The sequence below is a fragment of the Limulus polyphemus genome, unplaced genomic scaffold (genome assembly GCF_000517525.1).
Source record: "Limulus polyphemus unplaced genomic scaffold, Limulus_polyphemus-2.1.2 Scaffold1815, whole genome shotgun sequence".
Taxonomy (NCBI): Eukaryota; Metazoa; Arthropoda; class Merostomata; order Xiphosura; family Limulidae; genus Limulus; species Limulus polyphemus.
The window spans coordinates 42,749-61,750 of NW_013667425.1; the positions used below are offsets into that span (position 1 = coordinate 42,749).

A 19,002-nucleotide genomic window follows, 5' to 3' on the forward strand; every position below is an offset into this window, starting at 1 on the left:
TGTTATTGTTATAGTAAACATATATATTGTGTGTGTGTGTGTGTGTGTGTGTGTGTGTGTGTGTGTGTGTGTGTGTGTGTGTGTGTGTGTAAGCTCTTGTACATTATAACCTGATTATAAGTGGCTTATAAGTGCATTTGGGGAGTTACTGAAGTGTACATTTGTTATCTTAACCATGGTGTTTGTCCGAGCATTTGTCTGTCTCCCAGTTAAAAAGCTGTGCATGCTGTCAAGGTTCAACATTCACTTTAGAAATGAGTGGATAACAGGCATGAATAATGTTGATGCCAAATCTTATTTTGCAAGCAGGATATTCTACACTAAATTGTTAGGAATTAGTCACACTATCATTGACATTTTAAAATGCGACATAGTTTAAAGAATACAAATGTAGATTTACCATACGTTATTGTTGAGCAGTTCTTAGCATGACTGAAATGCTCAACAAACAATTACTTTTCGTGGTGGGTGGTATAAGTAACTCGGAGCCAAAGCTCCGAGTGAAACCAAGAGTAAGCAATGTATGATTCCATTACAGCAGTCCTTTCACATTTTAATTTTTAAAATAAGGTAGACAATCATAATGAGTACAACATCAATCATGAAGTTCCCTGTTTTGTAAATTAAGTTTTTTGTTTAATTTCATAATGATGGATAAAATGAATAATGTGAAACGATTTTTGTATAACTTTTAGGTTATTACACAAAGAAAATAAGAATAAATAGACTATAGAATGAAGGTCTGTTAATTAACACAGTACACTCCACTTGGTGGGCCTGGCATAGTCTGGTGATTAGGGGGCTTGACTTGCAATCTGAGGGTAGCTGGTTCAAATCACCAAACATGCCCTTCCTTTGTGGTTTCCAATTGGTCCAGCCATCCAAGTGTACAAATTCTTGCCTTACAACTCAGGCAGCCAACCCTAATATAGCTGGGATTAAGGCCAATTAAATGGTCAATTAAAACTCCATTTGTAATATCAATTGATTAATGAACCCGATGATTAAATTGATTATCAAATTCCACTATTCCCCTAGCTTTAAGTGTCTATAATATCTATAGAAATGCAAAATATCAAAACAAATGTCAATGATCCATGCCATAAAGAAAGTTACAAAGTAATTAACTTACCAGCACTAGCTGCAGACAAGATGTGAACCTTTGGTGTATCTGGAGCAAGATGTGTGTTACAAAAACTCTTGGTTTGAGAATATGCACAAAAGTAAACAGCTCTAGAAGACAAAAATGACAAACTGTAATAACCACACTATACCAAACAGAAAAAAAAAGTGCAAAATATATTTATAATGTTTCTAAGACAATGTGAATATAATCACAAAGTTCCAATATTCATATAGCAACCATAAGCCACACCCTTTTATCAGACATCTATAAACTCTTGCATCCCTTACCAGCAAACTTTAATGAAAAATGTCTTACAACTTAATACCACAGATATACAAAGTATATTTGCCATGTGGTTTAAAGCTAATCTTTCGACAACAAGAATTGTGTAATAAAAGTACAAATGGTATTAAAATAAGGTCATGAAACCATACTTACTAATCAGGTCTGAATTACCTTTTGGTGTTTAATCAACTTTAAAAAATCTGGCCTAACAGGGCTTGAGCCCAGGACACTTGGCTCATACTAGGCTAATGCTCTACCAAGTGAGCTACCAGGACTTGAGTCCCAAGTGAACAACTCTCCATCCTGGCTGTTACAACATAAAAAAAACTATTAGTTCGAAGTGTAAACAGTTAGGCAGCAGATACATTATTTCACCTTTTTGTGAGGAATGAAGATTGTATTTTACGTAAATGTAATTTAGGTATCTCTACTGAAACCAAATATTCAACCCCCCTCCCTTCTCCATTCATGCACACAGATTTCCCTGGCCAAAGTAACCTCTTGTTATGTGCACTATTCCATAAGTAATAAGCATCTTGTCTTTTTAAATGCAGTTTTTCTTTTTTATAATAAATACTTTATGTTCATACCAAATTTTCAAAAAAAAAGCATATATTCAAATTGTCAAATACAGTAACTGCTATAATGTGTATAGACTTTAATGGTCAAAATAATTTTTTGTATCATTAGTTTTGGACCTCTGTATTTTTTATTTTATTTAAATAACATTGTAAAATGTGGGTAACATGAAGTAACAGACTGATCTGCAAGTTATATTCTATTTATTCTTTACGTTAATTTCACTGACTACACTGGCTAGAATGTTAAATATTTCACCATTTTTTATTATAAAAATTACTTTGCACTGATAACTTAAGTTTATGGATTTAGCTTGAACTAACCTAAATCTCCTAAGATGGGTTGAATCTCATGAAATATTACTTGGATTAAGGTAGAAAATAATTGCTAACTATCAGGGTACCCAACTAATGGAACAATAACTTCTAATCATTATACATAAGAATTTAAGAACAGTATATAGAGCAGCTGTATTTATAACTGGGTTAGTTTTAGTTATAGTCTATGTAGGTATCTTGCTTTGATCAGAAGTTAACATTTGTCATAGAAAACAACATAGACATGATGATGAAAGTGACAAATCACTTACAGCTCAACTTGTTGTTGAAATAAGTTAGAAACTTAAGGTTTGGTAAAGTCACAATATAACATGTAGAGAGGATATAAGTGAAGCACATGAAGTGTTACAAGAGGCGAGATCATACTTGTTAACAACATTGCTGCTTTAAAGCACATTATGGTCATAAAATGTTACTTTACATAGAACAGAAAAAATGGGTCACTATGGTACAAATCCTTTACTCTGTAAAAGTAAAGTTAGTATTAGAAAGAAATCAAATGATGTCAGTTGCTTTATTTTCTGAAAAGTTTACAAGTGCCAAGAAGAGAAGACAAATAAGCCTTGCAAAGTTCTGGTAAAAAAAAATTGGCTTTAAAAAAGTGTGTATAGATTACTTGTACATAATTATAATCCCTTATATATACACTGCAGCTAATACTTGACAAGTTTTAATTAAAATCACAATATTCACTAACATGCATACAAACAGATATCAGAATTTTAATTTTAAGAAAATTAGGATTAACATACCTAGAAGGAGCCACTCCAAAAAGATTTGGACCCAAGCCTCTGAAAAGTGCCTGGGCACCTTCATTCTCAACAATGTGTCTGTGAAAAAAAGGTAATCATCAATCACTACACACATTAATAAATATTTTAAACATATAATACTCTGTATGTACTACTACACTCAATATTTAATTTAGGCTTTTCTCGACAAAAGTAAATTCTAATGGTACCTACAAGTAGTATAATATACACTAAAATATTCTTAAGCACAATATATTACTTGTAACAACTTTAAATTGAATCTCTCCATACTAGATTATTGTAAAGTAAGTCCTTTAGCACAAACAATAGTTTTAAATATAAAAAATTATCAAACAGATGTACTTTTTTTTGTAACTCTGGTCAATAAATACAGGTTTAAAATAATCATTCTAATACATGCCGAAACCCTAGTAATAAAATTTACATTAACAGAGACTCTACATTGTATAATCAAACAGGTACAGATACAGTACAATTTTAATTTACAGATTGCACCTCTTAAAATTGGAGTATTCTTCTGTACATTCAAAGCATAAATAAAAAGCTTGGTGATATTTTAAAACGTACAGATAACCTAATTTATCTTGAAACTTGTCTGTCCTTCAAACACTTATTAGTACACACTATGCATAACAGGTTAACTGGAAACAGTCTAGTAACATTTTTAAGTCTAATTTCAGAGAATATGATGTACATCATTAAACTGGATGTAATTAAAATACTGCTGTTAAAGTTGGTTAGGTAATAAAATCCCAAAGAGCTAATCACCTTATTAAATTAGGAGGCTTTTGCAGTGCAATACACAAACCAAAATTTGTTTTAAAAAAGTTAAATACATCACTATTGTGACTTTCCCCTTGCTAGGATTTGGGATAACAGTCTAGGAAAATTATAGACACTTTTAAAAGTACAAAGACATGCAATAAAACACACAATATAATAGGCGTTACATTTATATTAGGCACTGGTATGATGAAAATCCATGAAACTGAGCCATTGTCAAGAAGCAATTTAAATCTCTGCACATATAACAGATAATTTGTACAATATATAAAGCTAGGATGAACCAATAGTTCTAATGGATACTAATGGACTTTGCTAATAAAAGTTTAACACAACAGTCCTTTCAGAGACTACTTTAATGCAAAGCAAGTATCCATTTTAACTCACTACGTACTTTCAAAATAACACTTAATTTACACGTACACAACGAATTACAGTCCCTCAAGACCAAAACATGCCAATATTGTAAAAAGGAAAATAACATTACAATATAAAGAACCTGACCTAGCATCTTTCTCTGCTATATCATCTGTGAATAACTATGTAAAAAAAAATACTACTACAATAGGATCACCTTAGTCTACCCATCATGAGTAAGTACCAGAAAAAACTTAACAAAAATAAAGAATTTATCTACCAAATGATAAAATGAGTTATAAAAGAAAAGGTTTGTTTTTAAATTCAGCTTCATTATGATGAAATATTTTATAGTAACACTGAATGGGATTGGTGTAGATAGATGACCTGAAAATAAAAACACAACAAATGTAGTAAAGTCCAATACTGTTACTATGGGGTAGGCTTTCTGAAGCAGTTAAATTAATAACACATGAATCTGAGAGGTGAAACAGGTATAAGGATAATAACTTCAACAAATCAAAACACTAACTATTGGAAATGCAAGTTATACAGATGATAAAGAGAAATACAAAGTTCAATTACTCATAACTCAAAAGAGCAAAAAAAAAAGGGGGGGGGGGCTCTATCAATAAAATAGTTATTTGACTCAATTTTCCTTTAGTACAGAGATTTTTGTTTATAAAGAACCAATACTGCTGAAGGTCATATATTTTATCTTAAACTATACATGTAAAGTGACAAACACAGACAACTATAGTCTACTGGTAATAAAAACTTACCGGAGACATTGCCAAATGCCAGATGGTTGTTGTCTAGTAGCTGAAGAACCATAGCTGAGAACCCGTGAGAAAAAACTTTTTGTTGACACAGACGACGAGTTTGATGAAGTGGTAAAAGTATAGAGGTGATAACCGTGATTAAAACCATTTATCTTATGAGAGGCATTGCATGGAGTTAATGGTGCATACAAACAATTGAAGTTTACAACGGAAGACTGGAGTCGTGTTTTTACAACTTCTAATGGGCACGTTACAATAGCACCTGTTGTTCCACCAATCCTGCAGAATATTACAAAAACTAAATCTAATAACTTTTAAATGAAAAATAGTTATGAAAAATATTAGAAAACTAAACTGCTGCTAAGAGTTAAAATACTGAAGTTTAAGTCAAATGTTTCACTGGAAATAAACAAAGAGCTGTGTTTAGGACAAAAGATCTTGCGTGCACCAAATATTTTCTTGTCAATTCTGTGTTTCAATCTTGTTAAAAAACTGCTACAAACTGTACAGAATATGTTTAAAGAACTGAACTTGTAGGAATGAATATAAAACTACACATAAATTACTATTACAATAACGGTTATAACGCGGGTTTAGAGGGGGGGGGGAGGATCATACAAGACCTTCCGCGGTATAACGGCCGTATTACCCATTACAGTGTATACATACAAGTTTTTAAAGTTTCTTTAATTGCTACAAACAACAAATTACGAAAATATGTATTGATATCAATACAAAGTCAGTACATGGAATTTATTCAGTTGAATAATTTCTTTAAAAAGTCCTGACGTTTTGACCAACTTGTCTGAGGACGAACGTGTACTTCCTTATGCTATCCATCAAAGATATCGAACTCCCTTTTAATTTGCGCGTTTTAAACCCCACTTTTAACTCCTTCAATAATTGTTAGTGTTTCCTTAATAGTGTACGACTCTCTTATTTACGTTCGCCATTACCCATAAAAGAAAATTAATATAATAATACAGGACAATTCTACATCTGCAAACCTCGCATGGTTATCAGATCAACACTACGACGCCACCAGAGAATGAAATAGTGGAAAATTCCTAGCTGGGTGACTCCAATGTAGAATGTACGGGAAGGAAGATCCCCAGTAAATCCGAATACGTGGTGTAAGAGACGGTGTATAACCGGGAAGCACTTTAGCATTAATATCAACTTCTGGTTAGAGCAAATCAATCTTGTAACGAGTATAGATAATTAAATATACTTTCTTACAATCTTTTTTACAAAGACTAAAAATGCGGTGTTTCATAAATTAGCCACCTTTACTGTTAACTATATATTTTTTGGTCATAAACCTAGTGATATCTCATAAGGTATAGTCAGCTCAAGAGATTTAGATTAGTCGTAAATCTACATACTAAGCTAAAATCAGAAAACAGTCTCCGTAATAAATGATATTACTAAAACTAGACATATTAAACAAACATTCTAACCAATACTGTTAATGAAAGAAACATTAAATAAATGATAGCATATACTTCACTTATGGCACACACAAACACTAGCCGTTAGCTTTAAGTATATTGTATAAATGTTCGTACAGTGAATGTCGTCTGGAAAAACTATTTCAATAAATAAAATGAATCCAATGCAACTTTCTTTTTGCTTTGTATATTTGCAGTGAATGTCTTTACAATTCAGTATGCTTAACAGGACTATACTAGTTATGTTTTTATAATTTTAATGATTGTAATGTTTTCTCACCTCTCAAAGTTTTTAACATGTCAAACATGCAGTTTTGCCCATAAAATAATGCTTGAAATAAAACTCAAATAGGAGAGTAAAATAGTGTCTACTGATTGGACTGTGACTAAGGGCCCAACAGGTGTAGGAGACTTAACTGAATTTGACTGAAATTTGAAAAGTCCATGATCAGAATGAATAACACATTTTGAGATCCACAACATAAGCCTTTTCTTTGCTCAGTGACAACGTCTTTGCTACATAGATACTACTACTAGTAGTAACTACTGTGTTATCACTAATATCAGAGGCGTCGGAAAATAACACCCGCATTTTGACTATTTTACTAGTATAGCAACTGTAAATTATATTATTATATTAATTTTCTGGGAGGCGTGTCTCAATACTTCCCCTAGATTGAGCTGCTTTTAGTAGCTCCTTATTCTTTCAATCTCCTTCCCACACTACTGAATATAATAATCATTACTCTTGTAATTAAGATAGTAATTATTATGGCTGAAAATATCGTTAACAGCGAGGGTACCCAACTGATCAAACAATGTATTCTAAATATAATCATTATAAGAAATATAATTAGAACATTATATTTAATTAGCTATGCTTATTTAGATACGTACTGTATTCATAGTTCCGAGTTTATGTAAGTAGCTTACTTTGATAAGTTAATATTATTATTATTAATCAGCTTAACTTAACAATTCATATTATATTATTTTTATTAATTTTGGATTGACCCAACCTGAGCAAACTGAAAAGTATAAAAATCAATTACGATTTACTCCCAGACCGAGGCCGAAGACATTAAATTTAAAGTTCTGGACCTTGTCGTTTATCATATAAAATGTATTCAGCCTACAGCGCATAACAAATAACATTAAATACCATAAACGGACAATAACACTGTTTATATTAACACTGTTGATAACAATTGACAGTCACGGTAAGTGTATGATGTTACTATTTACACTTTTTCTCCACAAAATTAATATCATTACGGACTTTCTTTTTCTACAAAAGTTACACGTAACACTTCCACGTATAGGTTAAAAGTAGATGACACAAATGATAATTTAAGTAATTATAACATCACTTACCCGCCGGCAATAAGATGAATTAACGTATCGTAACTTAACATAACGTGATCAAATAGTACTAATAACATTAATACCACAATACCAGTAGTAGTAGTAACATCGACTTGTTTATGTCCCTTGTCATTGGTGCAGACCTCAACCATAAAGTGTATGTGTGTACGAAGGGGAGCATTTAGTAAATTATTAATGACGTCATTAATAAATAAAAAAGTTCACATGACATAATGTTTCATATCATTCGGTAACCTTGTTATCTTATCGTTTGCAAAAATACAATCATATAATTATTGTCATAGTAATAATAACGTTTCAAGATATTGATATTTGAAATGAAATACCGTTACTCACTTTAATATTTTCCACATATGTTTCTTCCTAAGATGTGTTCAGGATAGAACTCTTTTTTTCAAAACACTTAAAACAAAACAGTAAGAATTATGCTGTTAATTAGAACAGCACCTCTTCCCTCATTAGAAATAATAAAACGAGTCCCCTGCATTTGTCTACTCCAAATGTCTTTGATATATTTAACTTACTTTTGGGCTAGTTGGGATAAAATTTTGATTTATTTTCTTTAAACCTGAACAAGGGTCTTTTTCTCATTGGTATTTAAACAAATAAGTAAAATCGGTGTTTTAGCAATTGTTTAAGTAATAACTTTTAACGGTTTCTTTTAAATACATATTCGTACGTATTTATTGGAGTCCATTCCGTCATTTTTATCTAACATTATGGGATTAAAGTAGTGAAATATTTCGGAACGTCTACATCCTTTGTACATTACGTCGAAGGGGTGCGTCAAAGTGCACTTACTATGTCCACTAAAGCTTTGAGACACCCTAAATGATGAACGTCGGCCAGGATAGTGCACTACACTTCACGTAGGGTGCAATTTGGAACGCAGTCTTGGAAACCGTCATGGAATTAAAATGTCTTTAAAATAGGGAAGAGACATATATATATATATATACCCCCACATTTCCACCTTCTTTAATAGACTTTTGACTTTGAACTTAAAGACACAAGTACTTAATCAGTTAAATGAGTTAATTATTATCTTCCACAAAGAAGAGTATGCAATTAGCATTTAATGAGGTCATTAGGGATTTAATAACAAAAGGAAGGAGAAAATTGTCCTTTATACAGTTTTGGCTTCCTTAATGGGTACCTCAGCTAGTTATCATAACACGCTGAAATTAGAGCCTTGTGTGATATCGATCACACCAATTGCACGTGATCAGTAAAAAAAAATTAAGAAAGGTGCTTAATTCAGAACGGCATGTATCAACTCAATGCATTTGTCCTTGTACTTTCACGTGATACGAGCGTGACTGGTACGTGTTTTATGAGGAATGTTCACATATCCTGTCATCACAGTTTTTTCAAAAATTGAAATAAACTGATTTCAGTTGTAAAGAAATGCCAGTTTCAGAAATTCCAGATATGTATCATAAATGACTTGCAAATTAAAATCTAATTATGTTTACAACTGGACACAGTTTTTACTTAATGTTAATTTTAATGTGTTTGTGTGCAGTATATATAGTTATAGTAGTGCAAAGCTACAAAATAGGCTATTGCGCTCTGTCCAGCGTGGGGGAATCAACCCCTGAATTTTAGCGTTGTAAGTCTGTAAGCTTACTACGATGACCCACTTGGGGACGTCTAAAAATTAAACAAGCATTTTAATCTTGAATATCGAAATACATACTAAAAAGTTAAGAGTGAAAGTAATGAATGTAGTACAGCATGTCAAACATGTTATGTCTGCCCTATTTAGTGCCCACAAGGCATTTCGCCCAAATACTAGGGATCATCAGGCTAAATGGGACATGTACAATGTTTTAATAGTTATATGAGGAGGTTATGTTAGATTACTTTATGAAAATTCGCGAACATACGTTTGTGTTTAAGCATAATACACACTATTGAAATACTGGTTAAAACTTAAAAAAAAATAGTGCGTATAATTTCAAAGTTAAGGCTATCCATTGCGCTTTATTTCGGATTTGGTGAGATTTCCCGGTAAATACTGACCCCAATTAATAGTCATCACGTGATGATATCCGTAACGAGTCAAAGGTTCATTATCTATATACTCTATCACTTATATATAAAAAAAAATTCCAAAAAGGGAACCGAAAACCGCCTGGAGGGGTAACGTGTTTTAAGCGTCACATAAAGGACGCTTAACGTTGCAACTTATACTGTCGTGACGTTACTAAAACGTGCGCATGCCATGAATCACGAGAAGAATTATGCTCTCTGTAGGCTGCAACACAGCATGACATATCAACTTTAAAAGCAAGAAATAAAGATATTTGTTATTCATAATGTTGGTTTTATTTACTCTTGAAAAAGAACACTTTCGGGGACTCTTCGAAAATGCATGTATTATAGTTATTAATATACATTACTCCCTCAGGAAGTACATGTATTATAGTTATTAATATACATTACTCCCTCAGGAAGTACATGTATTATAGTTATTAATATACATTACTCCCTCAGGAAGTACATGTAGTATAGCTATTATAAGATATTTCTCTTGAAACAGAACACTTTCACGGACCCTGAGGAAATACATCTAGTATAGTTATTAACAGATTTAAAAAAATGCTCCCTAAGTTTCGGGGTATGAATTAACAAAGTGAATTCTCGCCTGTCCCAGTTATAATGTTTATGCGATATATACAGATGAAACTATTACATCAGATGGGTCCGATAGATAACAGGAGATACATTCAAGATATCGATTACGGAGTAATACAAATTCTGTTAAACACAAACACAGTATATTCTTTCTGTTACTTACACGGGACGGTTGCCTTTATTGGATAACAGCCTAGTAGTCCCAGTTGTTAAAAACTACCTTAGCTCAGTTGGTAGAGCACTCGCCTGGTGTTATCTATTTCTGATAATAACGAAGGACTAAAAATGACTTAGAACGAAATAACCTTAACTGTTTTTTCGACCGTGTGTTATGTGAAACCTATATAATATTACAAACAGATAGAAATGCATGATGTATTCAAATACCATTCAACTCTCAATCTGAGGGTCGCGGGTTCGAATCTCCGTCACACCGAACATGCTCGCCTTTTCAGTCGTAAGGGCGTTATAATGTGATGGTCAATCCTACTATTCGTTGGTAAAAGTAGTCCAAGAGTTGGCGGTGAGTAGCGTTGACTAGATACCTTCCCTCTAGTCTACCACCGCTAAATTAAGGATGGCTAGCGCAGATAGCCCTCGTGTAGATTTACGCGAAATTTCAAACACCACACTTGTAGAACAAACGTAACTGAACTTCCCACTTTTTTATTTTGTTTAATGTAGTAGATATAAATGAGCACAGTTCTGTCACAAGTTGTATCTAATGATGCAAACATTACCATTCCTATATGATCATGGATGGCGCTAATTGGGAGGATGGGGACATTTGGCCATCCTCTCTAGTGGTCATGAAAGTGCCCCAAAATTCTAATCAAAATCACAAACAAATTTACAATGTTATCCAATATTAAGCAGTGGGGATCTCAGAGGCACAGCGGTAAATCTGCACTAGAAATCAGATTTCAATACCCCTGATGGGCACAACACCGATAGCCCGTTGTGTTTCTTTGTGCTTAACTAGAAACAAAAAACAAAGATAGTTAAGGAGTGGGAAAAGCAGCTGTATTCCTGCCTATGTTTGCTGAGTTATTTCAGCAATTGACAAGTGACTTGCAATGTTTAAAATATCTTTGTATTCCGAGGCCCCAAAATACCAACTGGCCTACCAAAAATGAGACCCTAGAACTATCCCTTACTCTTTTTCACTGAGTTTATATTTTGCAAAATCTTTGAATCAAACTCAAAATTTCTTTTCAGAATTTTGGGTTTGAAATCATAGAATTTTTTCAGTTATTTATTACAAAATAAAAATGTTTTACATTTTATAATGTATCTTCATCTTGAAATACACTGTCAAAATATATGTATCGGTCTTTATAGTTCACTAAATTCAAAGTGACGATTAACAACCACAAACAACAGGAATATAAGAGATTTGAACATTTGACTTTAACCTGGGTTGAAAGAAGAAAGAGATTGGATACAATATAAACAAAGTAATATTCACAACAAAGGCAAACAATTAAAGTATACGAGTGTATAGGATGACTGACAGCACGTTCTGGTCATTGAATGCGACTACCAGATTCTCTGCATTGTTCTAAAGATATTCTGTGATAGAGTGTTCAAACTGAGAGAGCACATCGACTATATACCGAGTACAGCAGCATCATCTCTCCCAGTGTGCGTGCACTACTCACATCACCCTTAACCATCCCCAAAGCAGAAACAGGAAGATACATCCTAGAGACATCGCAAGACTCGCCAATAATTAAGGTAACTTCCAATATCTGTATACATGTATTTATATCTACAGTGAAATTTCCCACAAGAAAGCGCACGTGACATCAAAGAGGATTGGCAAAGGACATTGAATAACTAGAAAGATAGATATTTAGCGACGTTTCATAGCCAAGTCTCCACTGATATATATATATATATATATATATATACATACATATGAAAAGAAAATTCTGAAATAAGAAATGTCCACATGTCTAAATTATAAGAGAAGGTAATACCGAGTCGACTTTGTATACAGAGAACCTCAAAACTTTGATCACGAATTTTACATAAGCAACAACCATAATATTGTTGTTTTACTTATTTAACATAGTTTTACTCTTGGCAAACAGGAAAATATAAGTAAGTAAAATTAGAGGTGAATTAGTAATTCATAGAATAACTAAAGCTTCCAAACAATATATTCTATGTTATAAACGGTTTTTTTTTGTTAACTTTTATACTTATTTAATATTTCATCACAAATTACCAGTTGTGCAATATGGAGAGAATTATATGGCACAAAGAAAGTGTACAAGTGGGTGGACAGGTTTAATAATGACATCACAAATCTTGAAAAAGAGTTCATTGAGAAGATTTCTTGCATATGTTTCTAGTCATTTGATGAAACAGACCATCACCAGCAGCTACCTCAAGGGCACTATAATACAATACTGCTGTAGTTGCCCGAGTTATTTCCTCAGTGTGTCTTTTTTCTCACAGAATCATTCATAGGATTTACACCAATCCTCTACAGATTACTTACATGCAACCAAACAGTATTGTTATCTTTTTATCTCCAGTGTCTTTTTAACACTTTAATGTTCAGTTGTTGGAAGATTGTGGTGGTGACAGCACTTCCGACTGTAGTAACTGTGGAAGTATAAACTCAATTTTTGTCACAATATGTGTCATGGTTTGTTGTGTTATGGCCTAACGATGATATCTTTATTTTTCAGAACAAGAGTTCTTCCAACCAATAATCTCTCAGGAAAGCTGGAATATTTTGGTTCTACTACGCCCAGTCACTTGGCGTAAAATTGATCCTATTAAGTCCTACCATCAGATTTTAATTTCTTAGTGGTATAATAACTGATCTCCATATTTTATATCTGGAAACACGTTTGGCTGTTTATTCATTGTTTTTTTTTAAGTTTTACTTGTTAGTATTAATTTATTACATACCAGTACATGTATTAGTATCTCTAATTTCTGTTATAGTTGAATGCAAATAACAAAGTATTTAAACAAATATAGTTTTATAAATCTTTGCGATTCGATTTTTTGCATAACAATTACACTAATAATTTTTTGTGACAAAAATACTTAAATTGCTTTTACATGTGTCAAACACACAGTTAGGTGTTTGATGTAGTAAATGCACTTACTTAGAACACGATAGTAATCACAAGCAATTTATAACAGTGACCCTTTAGCATTCAAATCAAGTCATTCTCCATATACAGCAAGATAGGCCTCTCTTTAATTTGATCGGAGGTGGCCTCTAGTGGCCAGGATGTAAACTTTTACAATAATCTCTTCATATAATCATGTTTTATGTTATGTGTCTCTTAGATAAAGAAATTAATGGTTCCTATGCACATACATCAGCTAAGCTAATCGAAGGTTTTGAACATATGTATTTCGTAAGTTATATAATAAATAATGACTTCTGTTAAATAAAATTTAAAGTTTTCTTCAACATAATTATTTATATAAATAAAGCTTTATATATCTAAACCAATATAATTTTGAATTAAAAACGTCTCATTTATTTTTGTTTTTAATCAAATATGTCTCTTAAATACAATAAAATGAAGTTTTAAAATATAAAATCTATTCTCTCATCGGTATACTAAGTTTTATGCAAATACATTTATGACATTTTTGGATATATCTATCTATCTCTATTTATCTATATATATAAGAGGCTAATGTTCATTTGTCCGCAGAACTTCTCTCATAGTTTAAGTCCGATCTGGACGAAATTTCATACGATTTTTCAACATCAGAAGGGGAAGTTCCTAACAAAGAGTCATTACAGTTTGGTATCTTATAAAAAGTTTATTTAGTGCACGTGTCCAATTTTTTAAAGAAATAAGACAATAACAGCTTTATATCGCACTAAAATGAAAAATGTTATAAAATAAACCCTCGCTAAAAAAATAAATAAATAATAGGACCTTATTTTATAACATTTTTTCCCAAAATCACTTCCTTAATGGAGAAATTATAATTTTTTTAATAATGTTCATTAAGTTTGTAAATTTATTATTATCAGTGAACAGCACCTCCACTTTTACATATCGGACTTATATAGCAACTGTAAATTATATTGCATGTCTAGCTAAGCCATCCCAACTTTGCACTTCCTTCCTACACCACTACAATCTCAAATGCTGGGATTGGTCGTCAGTGTTATATTATGCGGCTCCAACTTTAACGTAGATTAATAGTAATTTCATTCGAACAATTTATTACATACGTGTAATAACGCACCGTACAAATAAAAAAGTTATCATTCTTGCTAATAATTACTTTACTTTTGATTGGATCTTGTCTTAAGAACTACACGTTGCATTGCGCATCAAGCTCAGGAAACATGGAAATACTATTATGAAGTACAGTATGATGATGAGGAAATATAAAAGTAATTGTCGTCTAAAGTGAAAGAAACTTCTGACATTAAACAAGATCCAGAGAAGTGTAAATTTACCTAAACGATAGTAGGAACGTCACTTATCCTCGATTATCAGAGATATCGCCTGAAGTTGTGCTTTTGTGAACAGGCATTTACTGCTAGGGAAATCTGTGGAAGCCTCGAAACATTTGAAAAAACAAACAAAAAACATGGCGAATAACTGAAAACGAGGTTTCAGTAGTCGCCACAGTTAACTATGCAACTCTGTGTGTTCCTCGTATAATTGGAAATGATTATTTATAATACATAACGTATAAAAAATTGGCTGATATTTTGGAAAGCGTTATAAAACCGGTATACTGTAGAAGGCTCCCGAAGTCTTCAGCTACCTAGTGAATCGGTAGGGTTAGCTGGTATACGCTTGGTTTATTGTTTTAATAATTCATTGCACGAAAATATGGATACACGACAACTTTAAATGTAATATCACTTTAATCCAACCGTGGAAAGGCCTCATGAACCTTGAAATGAAATAATGGAAATAAGTTATTCATTGCTAACACATCTTAGTCTTCATTTGGAATTTTTCTTTCAGAGAGATCCCCCCAGTGGCACAGCGGTATGTCTGCTAGAAACCGGGTTGGATACCCCTGGTGGGCAGAGCACAGATAGCCCATTGTGTAGCTTTGTGCTTAACTAGAAACAAACAAACAAAATCCTCTCTGAGCGACTACTCTATTGTTTAGCTACGAGCAACAACAGTCAACTGCAAAAAATGTGGGCAAAAAGCACTATTAAATTTGATCAGTAGCATAGTAAACGAAACCGAAATTTTGAGATACATGATTTTTTGAAATTGAAGATTCGATGAAAGACTTAGCAAATTTGAAAATGTAATTTATTAGACAATTTTTTTTAAACAAAAACAATAAATGAAAAAGTATTAATGTATCGAATATAATCAGTAATAATTCGATTGGTAAGGGTATTAGTCAATTATTATCACTGAAATATGTGCTGTCATCTATATCTAAGAGCATGGGGAAAATCCCATTTCATATACAGGTTGACTATCACTAATCCGGCATCATCGGGACCTGGAGGGTGCCGGATTAGCCATCTATTAGGTTAGAATACACCAAACCCACTAGCTAACCACCTCATCTTAAAATTAAAATATCCCATAAAACGAGGTTTTCTTTAAGTTTTAATCAAAGCAAATATTGGAAAGAAAACTTTCAAGCGAGATTAAAGTATTTACCTAATAGCACGTATCTTGCTTTACTGTATTTGAAATTGTTCTAGCCGAAATTAGTGCCGGATTACTGATTGTACCGGATTACTGATTGCCGGACTAGTGATGATCAACCTGTAAAACGTTCCTTCTTAACTTAATTTTAAGTGTAAAAGCATAAAAAATGAAACAAGGAAGCTGACAAGATTTAACTTAAAATTTCTTAAACAAATACTGTGCTACAACAATATTTGCATTTTTATGTGACTGAAATGGCTGTAATAAGTGAAAGCGATTTGTTTTGAGGAATGATTATGGCGTGTTCTGCCACTGAGTGAGTCCCAAGCTTTAATAATCATCTAATATTAGATGATATATTTCACACATCGTGTAAAGAAGAATTAAAGCGCATAATATTTTAATGCATATAATTATAATATTGATTTTGTGTTTATAAGTTTAACGATAAAGGAAGACATTTTCACGCACATTGTTTTAAAAGATTAATATTTTGAGATTGTTGTTTCTCTCGATAGATGGCACTATACACAATAGTTGGAGAAGTTCGAAAGTTTGTAATTAGGCACAAAGCAACACAAGGGGCAATCTGTGCTCTGCCCACCATGGGTATCGAAACCGGGATTCTAGCGTTGTAAGTCCGCAGACATACCGCTGTGCCACTGGGGGCAAGTTCGAAAGAATGAAGTAGTTGTTCGTCAGATTTTACGCGAAGCTACATGTTCCTAATTTTGAAAAGCTACGCTAGAGGGATAGCTAGTCAAAACTACTCACTACCAACTTTTGGACTACTCTTGTCAGCGCGAATATTGGGATTTGGCTGTCACGACTATAATATACCCATGGCCTCAAAATGCAAAGCACGTTTTTATTTATTTATTTTGGTAACGGGACGCTAACCACTGAGCTATGCTCGGCTCCAGTAGGAAATGTAACAAAATAAGTATTGAAATATTTATCAATTAATATATATTTCTCTTTAATAAGAAAACAAATAGCCGCCCAGTGGCTCAGCGGCATGTCTGTAGGCGAACTACGCTGCAAATCGTGGTTTTTGATACCTGTGGTGGGCAGAGCAAAGATTGCGCAGCATTGTGCTTAACAACAGTCAAACCAAATAAGAAAATAGACAGAGTTCTAAAATGGATGTCGAAAAGTTAGCGATTTAAAAAAATCAATTGCAAACAAGTTTTAACAGCTGGAAGTCTTTAAAGATCCAAGTTAAACAACTGTTCTCATGATAAAAAAATCCAAAATAACGAAATCAATGTTAAGTAACAGTCATAACATTATTCACATACCTAAATTAATTTAGTTTACTATATGGTTAAGTAAAACGGACTCAAAGCCCCATAGATAATATTTCAATTTGTTTAATGTAATAAAACGGCGGGGAGGCGTGGATTATAGGAGATCTCTATTTATTTATTTATTCATAAGGGCCTCAGTATTTACTGACAGGTCCTCCCAAAGTTACAACTGTGCATTAGGCGGGGTCCTGAGTCCCTAAAGTGTTAGATATGTGTCTGTTACAAGAAGGCTTATACGAGTTGGGACAAATGATTACCATATGGGCCTTTGGACACATAAATGATTAATTTTATATATTTCACAAATAAACCTTAAATGAATTGAGTTAGGCGGGCCTCTAGGGCAGCTGCCACTGATAAGAGACTCATTAAGATAATTTCATTAAGACCTAGAATAGTTAGACCAGTTATGTTCTAAGAACATTTTGGACTCACTTATTTGTAATTACTTTATTAATATCAATTAGGATACGAGCATGTGCAATTGACCGGGGCTGACTTATGGGCTACATTTTAAATACCTCGCCCCTAGTGGCTCAGCGGCAAGTCTGAAGGCATATAACGCTAAAAACCGGATTTCGATTCTCGTGGTGGGCAAAGGCCAAATAGTCCATTGTGTAGCTGTGCGCTTAACAAGAAAGAAAACAAATCTTGGCAGCGCATTCAAAACTAATAGTGTAAGAGCGATAGGCTACGCCTAAAGTTTTCAGTGTACGTATTCGCAAAAATTCATTAAAACTGCCGTCACATTTAAATAATACTGTCTTCTCTACTTGATCAACGAATGTATGAGATAGGTAAAGACTTCTGATCTTGAAAAAGTCAGACGCCGCCATGAATTCAAAAGATGGTTTAAAAATAAGCCATTATCGAACAGTGCAAAAAGTTCTGTGCTTGCTTGTAGACCTAATGTCGGGCCGCTTAAAGTTTTGTAGTCCTTCACTGCAAAGATGAAGTAAAATAAGTATTTTGTAGGCCTATATGCGATACAAATGTACACTTGTTTTGTACTAACACTGACTCATTGAAAGAAGGCCAAAAGACCATTAAAAAGACATATGTACTTTGGTTATGTTCCGAAATTTAATGCATTTTAAAAGATTTGGAGAATCATTAAATTGATGTTCTTTGTTTAATGTCATGGAGGCTGGTACTTCAGTGAAGTTTGAAGGATATCATTTTCATATAAATTATTGGATCATTCTAAGCCTTTTGTCTTTAGTGGATACACAAATCCACTTTTAGTATAATGAATCATATAAAAATATTGACAGAATTATGGTTAAAACAGTTAGATTCAGCGCTGAATAGCAACAAAAATATTATTACCCTGTGAAGCAAATAAGCTTATATTGATTAACAAATTCTTAAACACTACTAATGCCTCTAATTTCGAGCTACATAAGCTCTCGCTAGCCTATGCAGGGTGGTCTAGTCTGTGTACCATTTACTTTTACACCCATTGATTGTGTGATTTTCTCCAGTGGTCTAGTCTGTGTAATATTAGGTCGTCAAGAAATTAATGTCACTTTTGTTTAGATGAAAAACCCGAAAAA

The 19,002-nt window shown here is 33.0% G+C and overlaps 1 protein-coding gene across 2 annotated transcripts in view; it reads right to left on the reverse strand.

Moving 5' to 3' along the window:
- The window catches only part of LOC106465039 (solute carrier family 25 member 36-A-like), a 13,143-nt gene extending 5,193 nt beyond the window's left edge, over nucleotides 1-7,950 (reverse strand). The window contains exons 1-4 of one of the 2 annotated variants that reach the window (XM_013925228.2): nucleotides 7,849-7,950; nucleotides 5,024-5,302; nucleotides 3,081-3,158; nucleotides 1,133-1,233 (exon numbers count right to left, since the gene is read on the reverse strand). In XM_013925228.2, the coding sequence (XP_013780682.1) occupies nucleotides 1,133-1,233; nucleotides 3,081-3,158; nucleotides 5,024-5,302; nucleotides 7,849-7,916 (526 nt within the window). In that variant the 5' untranslated portion in view covers nucleotides 7,917-7,950. Of the gene's footprint in view, nucleotides 1-1,132; nucleotides 1,234-3,080; nucleotides 3,159-5,023; nucleotides 5,303-5,769; nucleotides 6,035-7,848 lie in introns of those variants that run through there. The other variant, XM_022392852.1, reaches the window with a different exon arrangement.
- Between the last annotated feature and the right edge of the window lie 11,052 nt (nucleotides 7,951-19,002).